The 16,137-nt window shown below is 44.5% G+C and overlaps 1 protein-coding gene across 3 annotated transcripts in view; it reads right to left on the bottom strand.

Moving 5' to 3' along the window:
- Nucleotides 1-16,137, bottom strand: part of MATN2 (matrilin 2) — a 129,942-nt gene that overhangs the window by 1,208 nt on the left and 112,597 nt on the right. For 2 of the 3 annotated variants that reach the window (XM_073893007.1, XM_025870889.2), the window contains 8 exons: nt 14,504-14,626; nt 12,992-13,114; nt 10,622-10,744; nt 6,436-6,849; nt 3,905-4,057; nt 2,590-2,661; nt 2,096-2,230; nt 1,612-1,710 (listed from right to left, as the gene is read on the bottom strand). In XM_073893007.1, the coding sequence (XP_073749108.1) occupies nt 1,612-1,710; nt 2,096-2,230; nt 2,590-2,661; nt 3,905-4,057; nt 6,436-6,849; nt 10,622-10,744; nt 12,992-13,114; nt 14,504-14,626 (1,242 nt within the window). The remainder of the gene's footprint in view (nt 1-1,611; nt 1,711-2,095; nt 2,231-2,589; nt 2,662-3,904; nt 4,058-6,435; nt 6,850-10,621; nt 10,745-12,991; nt 13,115-14,503; nt 14,627-16,137) is intronic. The other variant, XM_025870890.2, reaches the window with a different exon arrangement.

Genomic DNA, 16,137 nt, shown 5'->3' with positions numbered 1-16,137 from the left:
GAGAGAGAATCCCAAGCAGGCTCCACCTCCAGCACAGAGCCCGGGGTGGGGCTCGATCTCCCAACCCTCAGATCACGACCTGAGTCGAAATCAAGTCAGAGGCTTAACCAACGGAGCCACCCAGGTGCCCCAAAATTCTTAAAAAACCTTTTTCTAATTCTACTCACCTATCTTGCTTGTAAATTAGTTTGCCATAACATACCTTTAGAAGCCAGAAATGACAGTTTTGGGAATGTAGTGAAGAGAAGTATTGGGCCTTAATAAGAGATGATGTCACAAGAGAAAAGAGATGGGGCAGTTTTCACCTGGGAGGCCAGATAGGGCCAAAGGGTAGCAGCCTTGAAGACTTCTGACCTGTGCTCTTTTATCTATAACGTCCTTCGTCTTGGGAAGCAGAGCCTCAGAAATGGGGTGGGAAAAGGGAGAGGAGAGGGGCATTAGAACAAGCATCTGTTTTTATATAAGCTCTGTAATACCCTCCCCCCAGTCCCCTTGGCAGAATGAGAGCCTGGATCCGTCACCTCCATTAACCACTGTCAGATTATTTTACTTAGGGGAGCATATTTCCAGCTTTCAGAAAGGGAGTTGCTACATCTGTTCCTTATGATAGAAACCCATTGGCACAGAGAGAGTTCGGAATTGAACCTTTTCCCCTAGGCTAGTTGATGGAGTTGAGGTAGATATGAGCCAGCGCTAGTAAGCTCACTGTAATTCAGAGTTCAGAGCAGCGGGCAGTTAGGGAAACACTGAATCCTAATGTCTCCATTATCTCAAAGCATTCCTTTTATGTGTAATATTGGTTTAATCAATCACTGGATTCTGCTGTCCCCTGATGGAATGTTTCATCTTAGAGTACTGATATAAAAGATCATTGCTGCCAAACAAACAAAAAACCCCAGTCCTCTAGAAACCACATGCTTACCAGCTATGGCTGCAATGTGGCTTGGGGCCAAAAGAAAGGTTTGGAATTTATTTTATTATTATTTTTTAATTTTCTTTTTTGAAGATTTTATTTATTTATTTGACAGAGAGACACAGGGAGAGAGGGAACACAAGCAGGGGGAGTGGGAGAGGGAGAAGCAGGCCTCCTGCGGAGCAGGGAGCCCGATGCGGGGCTCAATCCCAGGACCCTGAGATCATGACCTGAGCTGAAGGCAGACGCTTAACGACTGAGCCACCCAGGCGCCCCCAAAAGGTTTGGAATTTAGATGGGAGTTTGAAACTCATCATTCTACATTCTTTGCCTAGACTTACTATACCTCTGATGGAGATCAGACCTGGTACATATCCTCCTTTTCCTCCCAGCAGAGAGGAAGTTAAATTTTAAATCTATTTTCTTTACTTTGCATACTGACTGGCTGGCCTCACTGCTAAACCCCTAGAACAGCAGAGAGCAACCAAGTGCTTGACCCAAGCTTGCCACGAAGCTTGGCTTGCCCTTGGCCTTCAAACACCTAGCAGGTTGCTTAAGAAAAAAGCCTTTCTAGGAGTTCACTACTCTTGGCTTTATGGAAATAACTTCATTTAAGACATACCCACAGGGACAGTATTTGTGAAGTCTGGTGAAATTCTTCGCATCACACACACAAGCATAGTATTAGGAAAGGATATAGCGTTGTGTTAACTTTCTCACTTCTTCATTTGCAAGGTTCTGGAACATGATAAGGTTTTCACATTTGCATTGATCGTGTTTTTCTTCCAAAGGACTTCCTGAGAAAGCACATGGAAAGTGTTCACTCACCTCTGTAACTCACCAGACTTCCCAGATGCATAATAACAAGACTGAATCAGCATAGGGGAGAAACCAAAATGAAAGAAATGTTCAACTTTTTCCACGCAGCCAGATCTAGTAAATTCCAGGAGAGGGCTGCATGGGCTTCCAACACTGAGAGTTGCCGTTAGAGTGGACTGCAGTGAAGGCTACTCCGGTTTCTTTCAGTTAGTTTTTCTAGTTCTCATTTCACTTAAGCCCTTCTCTTTTCCCCTTTCCCATCTCCTACTTCCTCCTTTCCTTTCCTCCCTGCAGCTGAGTCTGGTTGGCAAGCTAAGAGGCTGGTATCGAGCCACCTGGTAGCAATACTGTATTTGGAATTACCTGAAGATTTTGTTGAATGGAAAAGTTTTTGTGTGGATTGTGAAACATTGTCTTCTTCAAACAGATATCGGTGTTGCACTGCAAAATTAGAACAGGAAAGTAGGTCTCGGATATTTATGGTGACTGGCTCAGATTCTGTAAAGAGAAAGAAAACTGAAGTCAAACTTGCTTAACACAGTTGTGCTTATAACAAGCCATCAGCAGTCAGAGTAACGTACTTCGTATTCCTAGCTGTGGTACAAGCTTTACTTTGGGACATACTGTGGCAAAAGACTTGTCAGTAGAGAGAGGCTATTACCAAATATGGCTTAAAGTATAGAGTAAATGTTTCCTATCTGATTGAGGAAAAAAAGCCATAGTTAACATAATTCAAATCTTACTGACTTTCACATCTTTATGACTTTTGTCTGGGGGAAACCATGCTGGAAGCATCCACCAAAGGTTCTAGAAACACTGCTTTTTAAAAGTTACCTGTTGGCTTTTTAGAATTTTACCTGTTGGCTGGTGGCCCTTCTTCGGCAGTTCGCCTGCTGGGGAGTCCTGACTTCCATCAGAGTCTTCCAGAGCTGAGAGGGAAAAGATGACCAATGGGAGTGATAATTGTCTGCATGCATGTGTGTTCTTTAGGAAACTCCTCCCAGACCAGCTCCCCATCTACCTGGTCTCACCCAGGGTGTTTTGGTTTTATTTGGTAACACCAGTTTCAAAAAAGCAATTGGTTTCCAGGGTAATCCAAGACACCGCTAGGGCCATTCTCTAGTAAGAGAAACCTGGACCCCTTAAGTGCCTCTTAGTTAAGAATGCCCCCCTAGGGGTGCCTGGGTGGCTCAGTCGTTAAGCATCTGCCTTCGGCTCAGGTCATGGTCCCAGGGTCCTGGGATCGAGCCCCACATCAGGCTCCCTGCTCCGCAGGAAGCCTGCTTCTCCCCCTCCCGCTCCCCCTGCTTGTGTTCCCTCTCTCGCTGTGTCTCTCTCTGTCAAATACATAAATAAATAATCTTAAAAAAAAAAAAAAAAAAGAATGCCCCCCCCTAAATGTCATGCCTAGAAGGTGGGGTGGGAGAAAGGTTCACGTTGACCAAGGACTAAAGCTGCAGGGACAACACCTCCATGAGGCATTTCAGCTTGAAGGAACCGGCCTAGAGGTGAAATCTCTCCTTGCATTAGAAGTTTGAAAGGCCTTCCCTCCCCATCCCCCTCCCTCATTGTTCTTTCCTGCAGAGGAGTAAAACACATCACTTCGCTTGGGGTTTGACTGGTGACTGAACCTGGGACAGGAGTAGGGAGCCGGGGCAGAGGTGCTCTATGTGAGCATCCTGGCCCAATGAGATTAGCATGGAGAGCTCTGGGACAGAACAAAATCTAGATTCTAAAGGGCAAGCTTGTGTTCTGTAAACAAAGCACTCTTTGCAGCCACGTGTTCCTTACATTTGAAAGGACTACCCTCCCTTTCCCCCCCAATTACAGGCATCTCCTGAAATCGCACCTCAGCTCTGTGACATGTATAATGTTTGTGTCTTAGTTAAACGATCGTTTCTATAGGGGTTTCGTGGGGATTAAGTATGCTGGTGTGTCAAAATCTTTACCACACTGCCGAGCCCAGAGTAAGTGCTCATGCAGTGCTAGCTATTAATTTCGTCTTTTCTCTCTCCTGTTCCCCTTTTTGTGCATAGTGTTTGCAGGCATTACTGGCCCTGAGCACCAGGGAGGCGCTTTTCTGAGCACTTGGGAGGAATATGTTGAGAATTTCTCATCCAAGGGTTCATGCTGCCCTGTGTGAAGAGCTCTCCTCGAGGTTGGCTACAGTACCTTCACATATGCCCTTCTTTAGTTTTTCACTTATCTCTCCCATCGTGCTGAAGTCTTCGGCATAGAAGAGATGCTTGTCCGTGGGCTCAGAGGCAATCTCTTGTAGTTCTTCCTCAATAGCTTTTCCTACCCCAACAGCATACATAGTTATGCCTAAATTGCAGAGCAAATGAAGAACAAGGTAGTTAGAGCTGTGTTCCCAGGGTCTGGAAGTTGTGTGAACCGCACCTAAAGTCAGGTGGATGTTAGGTGGTGTGACTTGAAGGGTCCAGGTCAACCTCCCTTTATCTTTCTACCATTTTTATTTTGGCCCTGTGAACAAAAGAGGGGGTTCCAATAAGGGGAAGGTGAGGCATCTAGGGGAGGTTGGGAGCTAGACCACCAACCTGTTGCTCAGCTCTGGGCAAGGTCATTGAACAAACCTTCAACTTTTGCCTGAATTAGCCTTGGGGATAAAGTAGAAAAAAGCACCATCTTACTGCTTACTAAATGGGAATCTCTTCTGGGAGAATTCTAAGAAGCAGGTCAATTTTTATGACCTTCTAACCTAGTTTCTACTTCTCAAAGGTACAGGATAGGAACCTTTAACGATGGGGGGGTGGGTGCAGGTCAAGCTGCATTCTACCCACTTCTCTTGAAAGACAAAGCCTTATGAGGAGGTGCTGAGCTGAAAAGGAAAATCTGCAGACCACTGGAAATCCCCCATGTCAGAAAGAAAGAATAAACCCAAGTACCAACCTTAGATATCAAGAGATATGAGATTGCTCCAAAAGCTTTTCTAAACAACAGAAGTCATTAGACTCCCTTCCTGCATATATGCTTCGCTTGAAAGTAAAACACAATAAGAACTTAAATTCTCCTTCATTTTCAAAATTTTTTAGCACTGATAATCTTGTTCTGGCTAATTCATTAGGCTGGATTTTAAAAATACACATAAAAATGGCTCTTTAAGCCAAGGGGCAAGAGTTATGCCTTGTTCTAAGTCTGTGTAGGGTCAATAGGCAAGTTCAACATATTTGTCTGGGAGCCCAGTGACTTCATGCAAACTTCCTAAAAAGGATAACTACTATTTTAAGATTATATTAGCTTTGTGTAGGGGTAATTAAATTCATCAGAGGATGTCACTTCAAGTAAATTTTGTTCATTTTGGAACCAAATAAACATCAGTTTCTTCTACCACCTGCTCTTGGGCTATTGGTGGAAATCTGAATGGGGGAAAGAGTAAGGTAGACCGATTTCAATGAAACAAATAAAAGGAGACAAGATACTTCCCTCAGTACACTTTAAAAATGCAGCCTAGGCGGGTTAATGGGTTTGATGTCAGCTCTCAAGCTGGTTTGGAAGCAGAAGAACTGGGTATGGCAGCCATTTTTACAGTCCACTCAGAGGATTCAGAACAGGACACTTTTGTGGCTACTATTCTATTGGGCTAGAGAAAAAGGTGTCAATAATGAGGTAAACAATATCAGTAAAACGGACTCCTTCACAAACAGTGAATGTCAGTGTGAGCCAGCCTTTCTGTGAGGAGGAATGGAGTTCACTAATGGGATTGCTAGTACTTTCTCTCCTTGTTCATTTACTCAGCAAGTATTAGTCACACATGGACTACATGCCAGGCCTGGTCTAGGCACTGGGCCCATAACATCTTAGACAAAGCCCTGGTCTGCATACCCTTTCCCCACTCATAGGACTTGCTAAAGCAATGTACCCTCTACAAGTTTTGAAGAAAGTCGCTTTCAAGCAAATTGCTTCAAAACCTCAAGTTCTCTCATTTCCCCAAGGAATCCAGTCACTTCGCCTTACTCTAGCTCTACCAACCATCCTAGCTTTTGGGTTTCCTTTTCTGAGGGCCATGCTTCCCTGCCACGGTCCGCATCTATGCACAACTAAAGTAACTTCCAGTCCTCCCCTCCCCCACATTATACACGAGTCAGGCAAACCTCAGAGAACAGGCTTTGCTTTCCTGAGTAACAACTTAGTCATAATCTCTTCCAACATTTTGACTTTCTCAAAAGCTAACTTTTGCCTCCTCCAACCACAAGGGTATTTGCTATCATAAAGCTATTGCGCTTTCGGAGTGTTCACCTGAAGCACTGGTTTAAAAAAAAAAAAAAAGTATCAGTAAAAGTTCTTCCCATCAAGCATCTATTTTTACCAAACTCTTCAGATCACCCGAAAGCAACCAGACCAGTGTTTGGGAACGGTTGTGTCTTCATCTGTGGTTAAAGAGCACGTGCAGAGTCGCTCCTCTCCACTGGAGGTCACTTGCTGGCCAGGAAATCGCCCGTGTGGTGGGTGTAGACTACCAACCAGCGCAGTCAGCGGGACTCATCCCTCCCAGGGCCAGTAACTCCCGCGGGGCCCTTTACGGCCTCTAGGTGGCAGTGCAGGAAAGGGGTATCCGCGCTTGACAGGCAGCCTCTCCCAAAGCTCAGAGACTCTCACCCATGGCCTGACCACCTCTGACCACCCAGTGAGTTTGAGAAACCTGACCCTTGAGTGATGTACACCACATCTCCATCCCTTATTACCATTGGCCTGGGCTTTACTGGCCCACTCTGAGACATCATCCTGAGCTCGTCCATCCGTGAACACGATGGCCACTCTGGGCACCCGTGTGGAGAGAGGTCTGGCCCCTTCTACTTGGGTGAAACTTCTCTCAAACATGTGTTTCAGGGCCAGCCCCGTCATGGAGCCCTTGCCCATGTATTTCATGTGGGCCACGGCCTTTTTCATGTCTTTGGCCGAGTTGAAGTTCCTCAGGGTAAACTCCGTGCGGACCTGCGTGGAGTACTGGAGCAACCCCACTCGAGCGGCTTTGGGGGAAACCGCCAAGGAATCTATAATGCCAGCGACAAACTGCTTCACAATCTCAAAATTCTCTTCTCCGAGGCTCTTGGATCCATCGATCACAAAGACCAGGTCAATTGGGCCTTCAGTGCATCCTACAGGAAGGAAAGGAAAGTTGAGATGGTCAAATGACCAAAACTCACTTAGAGTAGAAGACAAGTATGCTTCAGTTGGAGGCAGAACCACTTTGGAGAACCACCTTGGTTCTTTAGAGAATACACAGGACGGACGGAAGGGGTTGGGAGAGTCACGAGTCACAATAATTTTCACATTTGCCTTTCTCGGTGGCTTGTTAAATTGATAAAAAGAGTATTTTTCACAAGCAAAATCACACAACAGAGGTACAGATTGTCAGGGAAACCGGGCCCACACTGTACTCTGGGTCACTGACAGCCAAGTCTGCGAGGGACTATGTGTAGAGTACCCTGTAGGGCCTGACAGCACCCAAAAGATTCCTACAACTTCACTCCAGGAGGGTGACATCACCCCAGTGGGGGCATTCTGACAGACGGCAGAGAAGGAAATTTTTTTTTTTTAAAGATTTTATTTATTTATTCATGAGAGACAGAGGAGGAGAGAGAGAGAGGGAGGGAGAGAGAAGCAGAGGGAGAAGCAGGCTCCCAAGGAGCAGGGAGCCCGATGCGGGACTCGATCCCAGGACCCTGGGATCATGACCTGAGCCGAAGGCAGACGCTTAACCATCTGAGCCACCCAGGTGCCTGAGAAGGAAATTCTTAAATTCAGTTCAGTAATCATCTCTTCCAGAGAGCTTTCCTAGTCATCCATCTTGTATTTGTGACTCTCTGTGTACTCCTAACAACTACTAATTTATTCGACAAAAACTGGCTTCTGGAGCACCTGCTTCATGCAAGGCAGTAGGCACAGCAGGATTGCAATAGGGACCGAGGCAAAATCCCTGACTTGACGTTGCTTCCAGCCCCTCGGAGTCGGTTAGCCCAACACCCCGCACACCGGCTACCTGATTACATGCCCGTCTCTCTGCTCTGCTAGTTCCTCCTCAGCAAGGACCACGTCTCATTCGCTTCTGTGCCCCCAGACCTGGCACACACGAGTGGTTCAATAAATGCTTGTGGATGGAATAAGTGAAGGACGTGGTGTCCTTTAGGTAGCCTACCTGTAAGTACCCCACTGACCTATTCAAGCTTAGACATGAATCATCACTGCAAATTCTTTATCTATTCGGAAGCTCTTCAAGCAACTCAGATGGCTGACAGGAAGGCTCTGTGCCAATACTTAGGCAATCTGGGTGTGGATAGACTTTTCGTTATTTAGGGCTGTGTAAAAAAATGTACAGATTCCCAAATGAATGATCTCATTTCAAACAGTCTACACATGTGACATAATGCTCTCTTTTAGACATCAAGTAGCTGTCTAATTTTTGAAAGTGGAGCACAATGATATAAGCAAGTAAGGACACACAAAAGCCAAATTATTTCTGTGCGTGGCCCCCAAATAACATGCTAACGTGTGTGTGTGTGTGTGTGTGTGTGTGTGTGTGTGTGTGTGTGTCTTGTTGGGGGGTTGAATTCTTCTCTCTCCATTAAGTACTTGTTCCTATTATTCAACTTATTGATTGTTTATTAGCAAAAGAGGAAAAGGCCAAGTCAGAGCCGCATTTACATTCAAAGCCTGTACTTGAATGAAAAAAATTAGACTCTCAGGCAGCATGTACATGGCTCTCCAGCAGATTGCAGAAATACTGGAATAATTGTCCAGCAGTAGGTCTATTTTCTCCTCTTCCCCACACACTCTCTTCTTACAGAACAGAATCAGTCCTTGCAGCCTCTCTGCAGAGAGAGGCACAAAAGGCTTCTCGGGGAAATAAGGATGCTGGAGAGAGTGGAAGAATGTCAGCACAAGAAGGACCAGACTTCTGCTCTCAGGCGCAGGAAGAATGATAACTCCCTTGCTGGTTACTTGTTTGCAGGAGGGTTGCTCCAACTGTACTTGGGCATTTTCTTTTTGTAGTTAAGGAGACCATTGGGTCTGTGATTTGCCTTCAGAACTTCTTTTTCACAGAGTTCCAGAATTTCAGGGTTGGATAAGACCTTTAAAGGTCATTAGTACCGCCCTCCTTTTGCTTACGTCTTTGTAATATCCCTCCCCAGGAGCCATTTGGCCTGGCCCCAACCGCCCCTCCTGATGGACAGCTCATCACCTCGCCAGTAAAGCCCCATCTCTGGACATCTCTGCTGTTGCTGGTTATAAGAGCTACCATTTGTCAAGCAGTTGGTATGTGCCAGCATTGAGCTAAGCCCCTTTAAATACATGGTCTCCTTTATATTCCTCATGATGATTCTGTGAGGCGTTATCCTCATATTATAGATGAAGAAACTGAGACTCAGAGAGTTAAATAATTTGTCCAAGGTCACACAGGTATTATGATTCGGGGTTGAAGTCCAGGTCTGTCTGACCCGAAGTTCATGATCTTAACTAATGAATTACACAGCTTCCCTGAAAGTGTCTTTGTCCTCATGCTGAGCTGCAGTTTCTCCCCACTGTTCCTTCCTTCCCCAGGGGTGTCATATAAATCACTAATGAAGTGACTGTCACTTTGGTATTGGAATGGCACCTCAAGTCTTTTTCTACAAAGATCCCCAATTTCTTCCTTTATTTTTCACTTGACATCGTACCGAACTTCCTAAATCTTGCTTGTCATTATCCTTTTCCTTAAAATATTTTTTCTAAAAAACAATGCATGCACATGGAACAGAATTTAAACATCACAAAAGTATATATATATATGTATGTATGTGTGTATCCATATGTTTATATAATACAAATAGAAGTGGAATTGCCTTTAAAATATTGCCAAACTGCCCTCCTAAATGTACTGATTCAGACACCCAGGGATATATTTATAACTGCCTATTAAAATATACCTTTGTCAACATAAGGAATCATCAACCTTTTTGATCTCTGATAACAGGTTTTAAAAAAAGATATCATAGCTTTAATCTCTCACTATATATGTTCTCTTTTTTAAAAATGGCTTTAGGACACCTGGGTGGCTCAGTTGGTTGAGCCTCTGCCTTTGGCTCAGGTCACGATCCCAGAGTCCTGGGATCGAGCCCCACATCAGGTTCCTTGCTCAGTGGGAAGCCTGCTTCTCCCTCTGCCTGCTGATCCCCCGGCTTGTGCTCTCTCTTGCTTGCTTTCCCTCTCTGACAAATAAATAAATAAATAAAATCTTAAAAGAATAAAAGTAAAAATGGTTTTTATGTTTGATGTCATGTTTAGAAAGGTCTTCTCTACTCTGAGATTACAAAGTAATTTTCTTAAGATTTTTTTCTGCTACTTTGAAGGGCTTTTTTTAATGCTTAAACTTAGATCTAGGGGCACCTGGGTGGCTCAGTCATTAAGCTTCTGCCTTTGGCTCAGGTCATGGTCCCGGGGTCCTGGGATCGAGCCCCGCATCGGGCTCCCTGCTCGGCGGGAAGCCTGCTTCTCCCTCTCCCACTCCCCCTGCTTGTGTTCCCTCTCTTGCTGTGTCTCTCTCTGTCAAATAAATAGATAAAATCTTCAAAAAAAATAAAAAATAAACTTAGATCTATCTCTTTCTTCCTAAAATGTAATGCCCAGAACTGAACGTAATTCTCCAGTACAGAGCAGAGGACAAATCTTGCCTCTCTCATTCCAGATATGCTTATTCAGCCTAAGATCACTCCAGCCCTTTGGCGGATAGTGAACTTACTATCAACTAAAACCAAAAGTTTTTCCACAGGTGCCTCAGTTAAGCTCCATTATGGGAGAAGCAGAGGTGAGGGATTTGTTTCCTGAAAATACTCCAAAGAGCGATTGCTCCCAAATCAAATTCAAGCAGAAAGCCAAGTTCAGATCACTTACTCTTGCACCGTCTTCCATCCTCAGCTAGAACAAATCCCTCTGAGCATTTGCAGATGTAGGAGTTGCCACGATTAACACAAATATGTTCACAGCCGTGGTACGTCGATTTGCAGACATCCTTCCCTGAGGGAAATACAGGGAGATGAGCAACTCCATCCGTGCAGGAATGAGCTGGACTGAATGGTCACGTCGGGACAGATCAAAGAATTAATCCATTTTTAAAAAACCCATCTCTGTTTAAACTTTCTCTTATAATATGCCCTTTTTTTCATTCTAATACTCAGGACAGGGCATGGGAAGGGAGAAGCTCCTCTCAGAAAGCCCCAGCCCCCACAAGCCTGAATGGTAAGATGGATGATCAGGTATCCTGTATTTATTAATTTTTAGAATTATTTGATGTTGCCTTGGGTTTTGATTTTCCCAAGCTACTGACTTTTTCCCATAGACATCCCAAACACTCCAGTTTCAATTAATGAACATTTCTCATGTGTGAGGTACTTTAAATGCTTCAGAGTAGTTACAGCCCTCCAATCTTCACAACATCTTTTGAGAAGACTAAAGCAAGAATAATTATACCCAGCGTATACATGAAGAAACTCAAAATGTGTCATGGAGTCGCCTGAGGTCATGCAGCAAGTTGGTGGCACAGCTGAGACACGCGTCTCCTGTGTTCTCCTCCTCCACCACATGAAAGCCTATGGCTCTTTTCTGTCATTAGCTCCCTAGAAGGAGAAGCTTCCTATAAAATTGGGATAGGTAACTACGAATCTCCCCCTAGAAGGGGGGATGGTGGTATTTGATCTAGTGATCAAATTCCAGAGGTAGATGTTGTGCCCAGTATACAATAGCTCAATTTGCTGAGCAAAAAAATATGTTGCATGAATAAATGGCACACGTGTGTACACTTGCATTCACAGAAATAAAACCGTGAACAGACAGCTTGACAGACACAATGGGCAGAACTGCAGACCTGGTCTCCACCGAGGGGACACTGCAGTGTGAAGGCAAAACAGGATTGTGCAGGGAGATCTGCAGCATTAGGCCAGGGTCCTATCGGCATTCCAGGGCTCAGCTGTTCAAACAGAACATCCTGCTAAAGGTAGGAGGAATGAAGACCTCCACCCTCTTCCTGGTGGAGGAATGAAGACAGTGAACTCCACCCAAGCCAGCTTGGTTGACATGTGGGATGTCCCAAGCTATCTCAAAGGAGTCTGTGAGGAAATTCCCCCAAATCAACTTGAAAAGCAAATGAACTGATTTTGCCTTAATGAGAAAAGAGCCGTCCTGTCCACTGGAGCAGATATCAACAAAAGCAAGTAGACAGTTTCAACACTACCCCCCGCCCACATCCCCAAATAGGGACTAAGAGCTCAGAATCTCCCAGGGGAGAAAAATCCTTGCCCTGTGCTCTTCTAATACCCACTTTACCAAGCTCATGTGTCCCGTCTGGCTCTTTTTTCAGTGCTGTGATGGTTAATGTTATATGTCACCTTGCCTAGGCTATGGTGCCTAGTTGTTTGGTCAAACACCAATCTAGATGCTGCTGTGAAGGTATTTTTTAGATGAGATTAACATTTCCGACATTAGACTTTGAGTAAAGTGGAGTACACTCCATAGAGTTGGCCTCATCCAAACACTTGGAGGCCTTAAGAGAAAGAAGACTGAATCTTCCACCACCACCCCAAGGAAGAAGGAATTCTGCTTCTGGACTGCCTTTGGATAAGAGCTGCCACATCAGCTCTTCCTGGGTCTCCAGACTGCTGGCAGATTTTCTCTATGTCCATCTGCCTCTCTCTCTGTCTCTTTATATAGGCACACACACACACATACACTCTATTGGTTCTGTTTCTCTGGGGAACCCAATGCACCTTCTCAGTAAACTCTCAGAATCTGTTCTGAGCGACCTACAGAGGCAACAATAGAGAAAGTGGATAAATAAAACCCACAGAAAAATCCCTTCGTCCCTCTCCCACCCTACACCTTACTTTTAAGGTCTTCCAAGAAGAAAAAGCACTGTAATTATCCTTTGATGCTCATAGTGATTGCTGGCAGAGATTCTAATTCTGTCCAATGATTAGCCAGGCTCTGGGCGAGGCTCTGGGCATCCACACAATGGTTGTGGAATGGCCAGCAACTGGGAGAAAATGGAGAGATGCAAAAAGCCTGACAACTCGGGACCTTGACTGAGAAAATCCTGAAGAACTAAGGGTCTCCTGTAAGGATCACTCGCAAACACTTTCAGATCACCCAAGGCAGGAACTTGTCATTGTAACATTGATTATAAGGGAAGATTTTAAATATTAAAGTTAGTTATCTCATGGTCCGTGTCCCGCAGATGGAAGAGTTCACCTCTACCTGGAGGCCACTTACTTCGGCAGTGTTTCCCATCCTCGGCAAGCTGGAATCCTTCCAGGCACTTGCAGATGTATGACTCATCACTGTTCACGCAAATGTGCTCACAGCCATGGTTGACTGTTTGGCAGACATCTTTCCCTGAGGACAGAAGAGCAAGTCAAAGCAATTTCACCAACATAAATTTTCCCTAGGCTTCACCTTGGAGGATCCACCCATCTCAGCCACCAGACCCCAGGCCCCCTTGAGCTCAGTGATCCATGGGAGGAAAGTAAAATTGAGGATGAAGTTCAGTGGGTCTAATTTAGGTTAACTCTTCAAACTTCCTCACTATCATCCTCACCATCACTTACCAGCATCTACTTCAATATCTCATTAAATGCAATCAATCATTGGCTTTCTGCAGATGCAGTTTCTGATATCAAAAGGAAACACTGTTGGTCTGATATGATTACTTAGAAGATTAAACCTCAATTTAGATTAGTGGCACTGAAATCTAATTTTGGCTTTGTCCCTGACATATGGCTTTGGAGAATCACTTAACCTCTTGGAGCCTTACCTTTCCTGTCTGTCTGAAAAAATGAGAGTCATAATTCCAATTACCTATCTTTTCTTCAAACGTGTCAGCACAAGTTGCTCTTTGCAAAGTGCTTTGAGAAGCTTGAGGAAAAGATGACTGATAGGGATGAAAATCATTTGCTCAGGGTTACATGCTCGCCTTTGATTAACAGAGATGCATCTTGGCCCCATCTAAGAGGCTTTGCTTTCTGAGACATAAGCATGGGCACATCATAAGGTGGTCTCTATGAGAGACTGGTGCTACCAGCAACAACAACAATATTATTAAAGATAAACAGAGGCTCAGAGAAGTCAAACAACTTGCCCAGCTAATAAATGGCAGGGCTAGAAGCTGCTAGAATCTTGTTTCTTGCCACAGGGCATACACAAGCAACTTCAGTTGTAGCTCTAGCATTGGCTTTTTTCATTTGTCCATTTGTTTGTTTTCTTTTAACTGGTTTTGGCTCAGTTGGTTAAGTGACTGCCTTCGGCTCAGGTTATGATCCTGGAGTCCCTGGATCGAGTCCCGCATCGGGCTCCCTGCTCGGCAGGGAGTCTGCTTCTCCCTCTGACCCTCCCCCCCATGTGCTTTCTCTCTCTCTCATTCTCTCTCAAATAAATAAAAATCTTTAAAAAAAAAAAAAGTTTTAGATTTACAGAAAAATGGAGACGATAGCACAGAGTTCCTATAAACCTCAAACCCAGTTAGCAACTTGTGTTAATGTGATACATCTGTTACAATTAATTGACCAACACTGATACATTAAGACCAACTAAAGTCCCTGGTGTATTGACATTTCCTTAGTTTTTAACCTGATGTCATTTTTCTGATTCCATCCAGGACCCCACATTATATTTAACAGTCGTGTAGCAGTGGCTTTTGAGGGTAACTGATTTCAACAGAGATCAGGATGGTGGAATTCATGCAAAGATCAGACACAGCCACGTGAGACAACCCCGGTAAAAACTTACTTCTGCAGGTTTTCCCGTCTTCACGGAGTATATACCCTTCAAAGCACTGACACACAAAAGAGTCTTCACTGCTTACACATGAGTGTTCACAGCCATGGTCCCCCAAGGCACAGGAGTCCAATTCTGGGAATCCAATTGGAATTAGAGAAACAGAAGAAGGAAATGGTTCATACAGTACTGACTTATTCAGTCCTTTTTTTAGTAACTTATTCCATCTTAAAAGACATTTTAGACACCTTCAGTTAAAGCAGTGTCTTATTCCACAATGCACATTTCAAAACAGAAAATATGTCTATGAGCAAAAATTCTTCATATATAAAGAATGCAGAAAATAAAAGCTGGGAAAATTTCCATAGGGAAAATGCACAAAAGGCATGAAAGACAGTTTATAAAAGGAGAGATATAAATAGCCTATAAATATTAGAAAATAAGTTCATTTTCGCTGGCTATCATATAACTATAATATCAACTTATCTACATATCTACTTATGTACGTGTCACACTTAGGTGAGCCATTCTTCACCTGTTCATTCAGTCCTCAACTATTTCATGCATCCCTACTCCAAGTCAGGTACTCTTCTAGGCTCTGGGGATTTAACAATGAATAAGACAGTTTCTGCTTTTGTGAAGCTTACATTTGGCAGCAGGTGTGGGAGCGAAGAAGGGGGAAGACAAACAATAGACAAACAAATATATATGTCAGATGGGTAAAGTGCCGTGGAGACAAGCAGGAGAGGGGAGAGAGAATGTGCCCGGGCCAGGGAGGGCTTGTGTTTCACAGGCTGCAGGCAGATACAGTGCCCCTGAGCAGAGTCCTGAAGAGACGAGTGAATGTGTGTTATTTGGATGGAAGAGCATCCTCGGCAAAGAACAGCATTTGCAAACTGCAGAGGTAAGAGCGTGTGTGGCACATTTCAGGAAAGGCAAAGAGATAGGTGGACCCAAGCAACCTGAGCCTGGCAGGGGTCGAGGCCAGTGAGGCCAACAAGGGGCAGACCCTATGGGCTTCACGGGCAGCAGTGGGATCTGAGTGAGGAAGGGTCCCTGGAGGGTTTTGAGCAGTGTGGTCACATGAACTGGCTTTGTCATAAAAGGCGTACTCGGTGTAGGTGAGGATGGAGCATGGAGAGCTGGGAGAAATCTCTTGCAATAAGCCTGGTGGCCCCAACCAGGATGGTGACAACTGGTGAGACTGTTGGCTATATATTGAAGGTAGAGCCTACAAGCTTTGCTGATGGGTTGATATGAAGAGGCCATCTTCCTATGGATATGAGAGAAGAGTCATGGATGACCAAGGCTGCAGGAAAGAGCAAAAGGAAGGGCTTTGCCATCCACAGGGCTGGGGCAGCTTCTGTTTGTGACTCTGTGAAAACCAAGCTGACATTTTAAAAGCCTGATACTGAGGACATGGGGAAAGTGACGTCTTATGAGAACAATACACAATTCTGAAAGTCAATTCAATCATTTCAGATCGAGGAGAATTTTACAATGGATAGGCACTGAAGTTATGAAATCAAGGCTCTGAAGTAATCACTTGTGTAATCAGGCACAGACCACACACTTATTTCTAAGGCATTTTGCAGTATTTCTTTCTGGAGGGGAGTCCTGAGAACCACCCTGTGGGGTAGTCAAGG

The sequence above is a fragment of the Callorhinus ursinus genome, unplaced genomic scaffold, assembly GCF_003265705.2.
Source record: "Callorhinus ursinus isolate GAN/ISIS: 27379988/994484 unplaced genomic scaffold, GSC_fseal_2.0 scaffold5, whole genome shotgun sequence".
Taxonomy (NCBI): Eukaryota; Metazoa; Chordata; class Mammalia; order Carnivora; family Otariidae; genus Callorhinus; species Callorhinus ursinus.
This window is presented reverse-complemented; position numbering and strand designations above follow the sequence as displayed.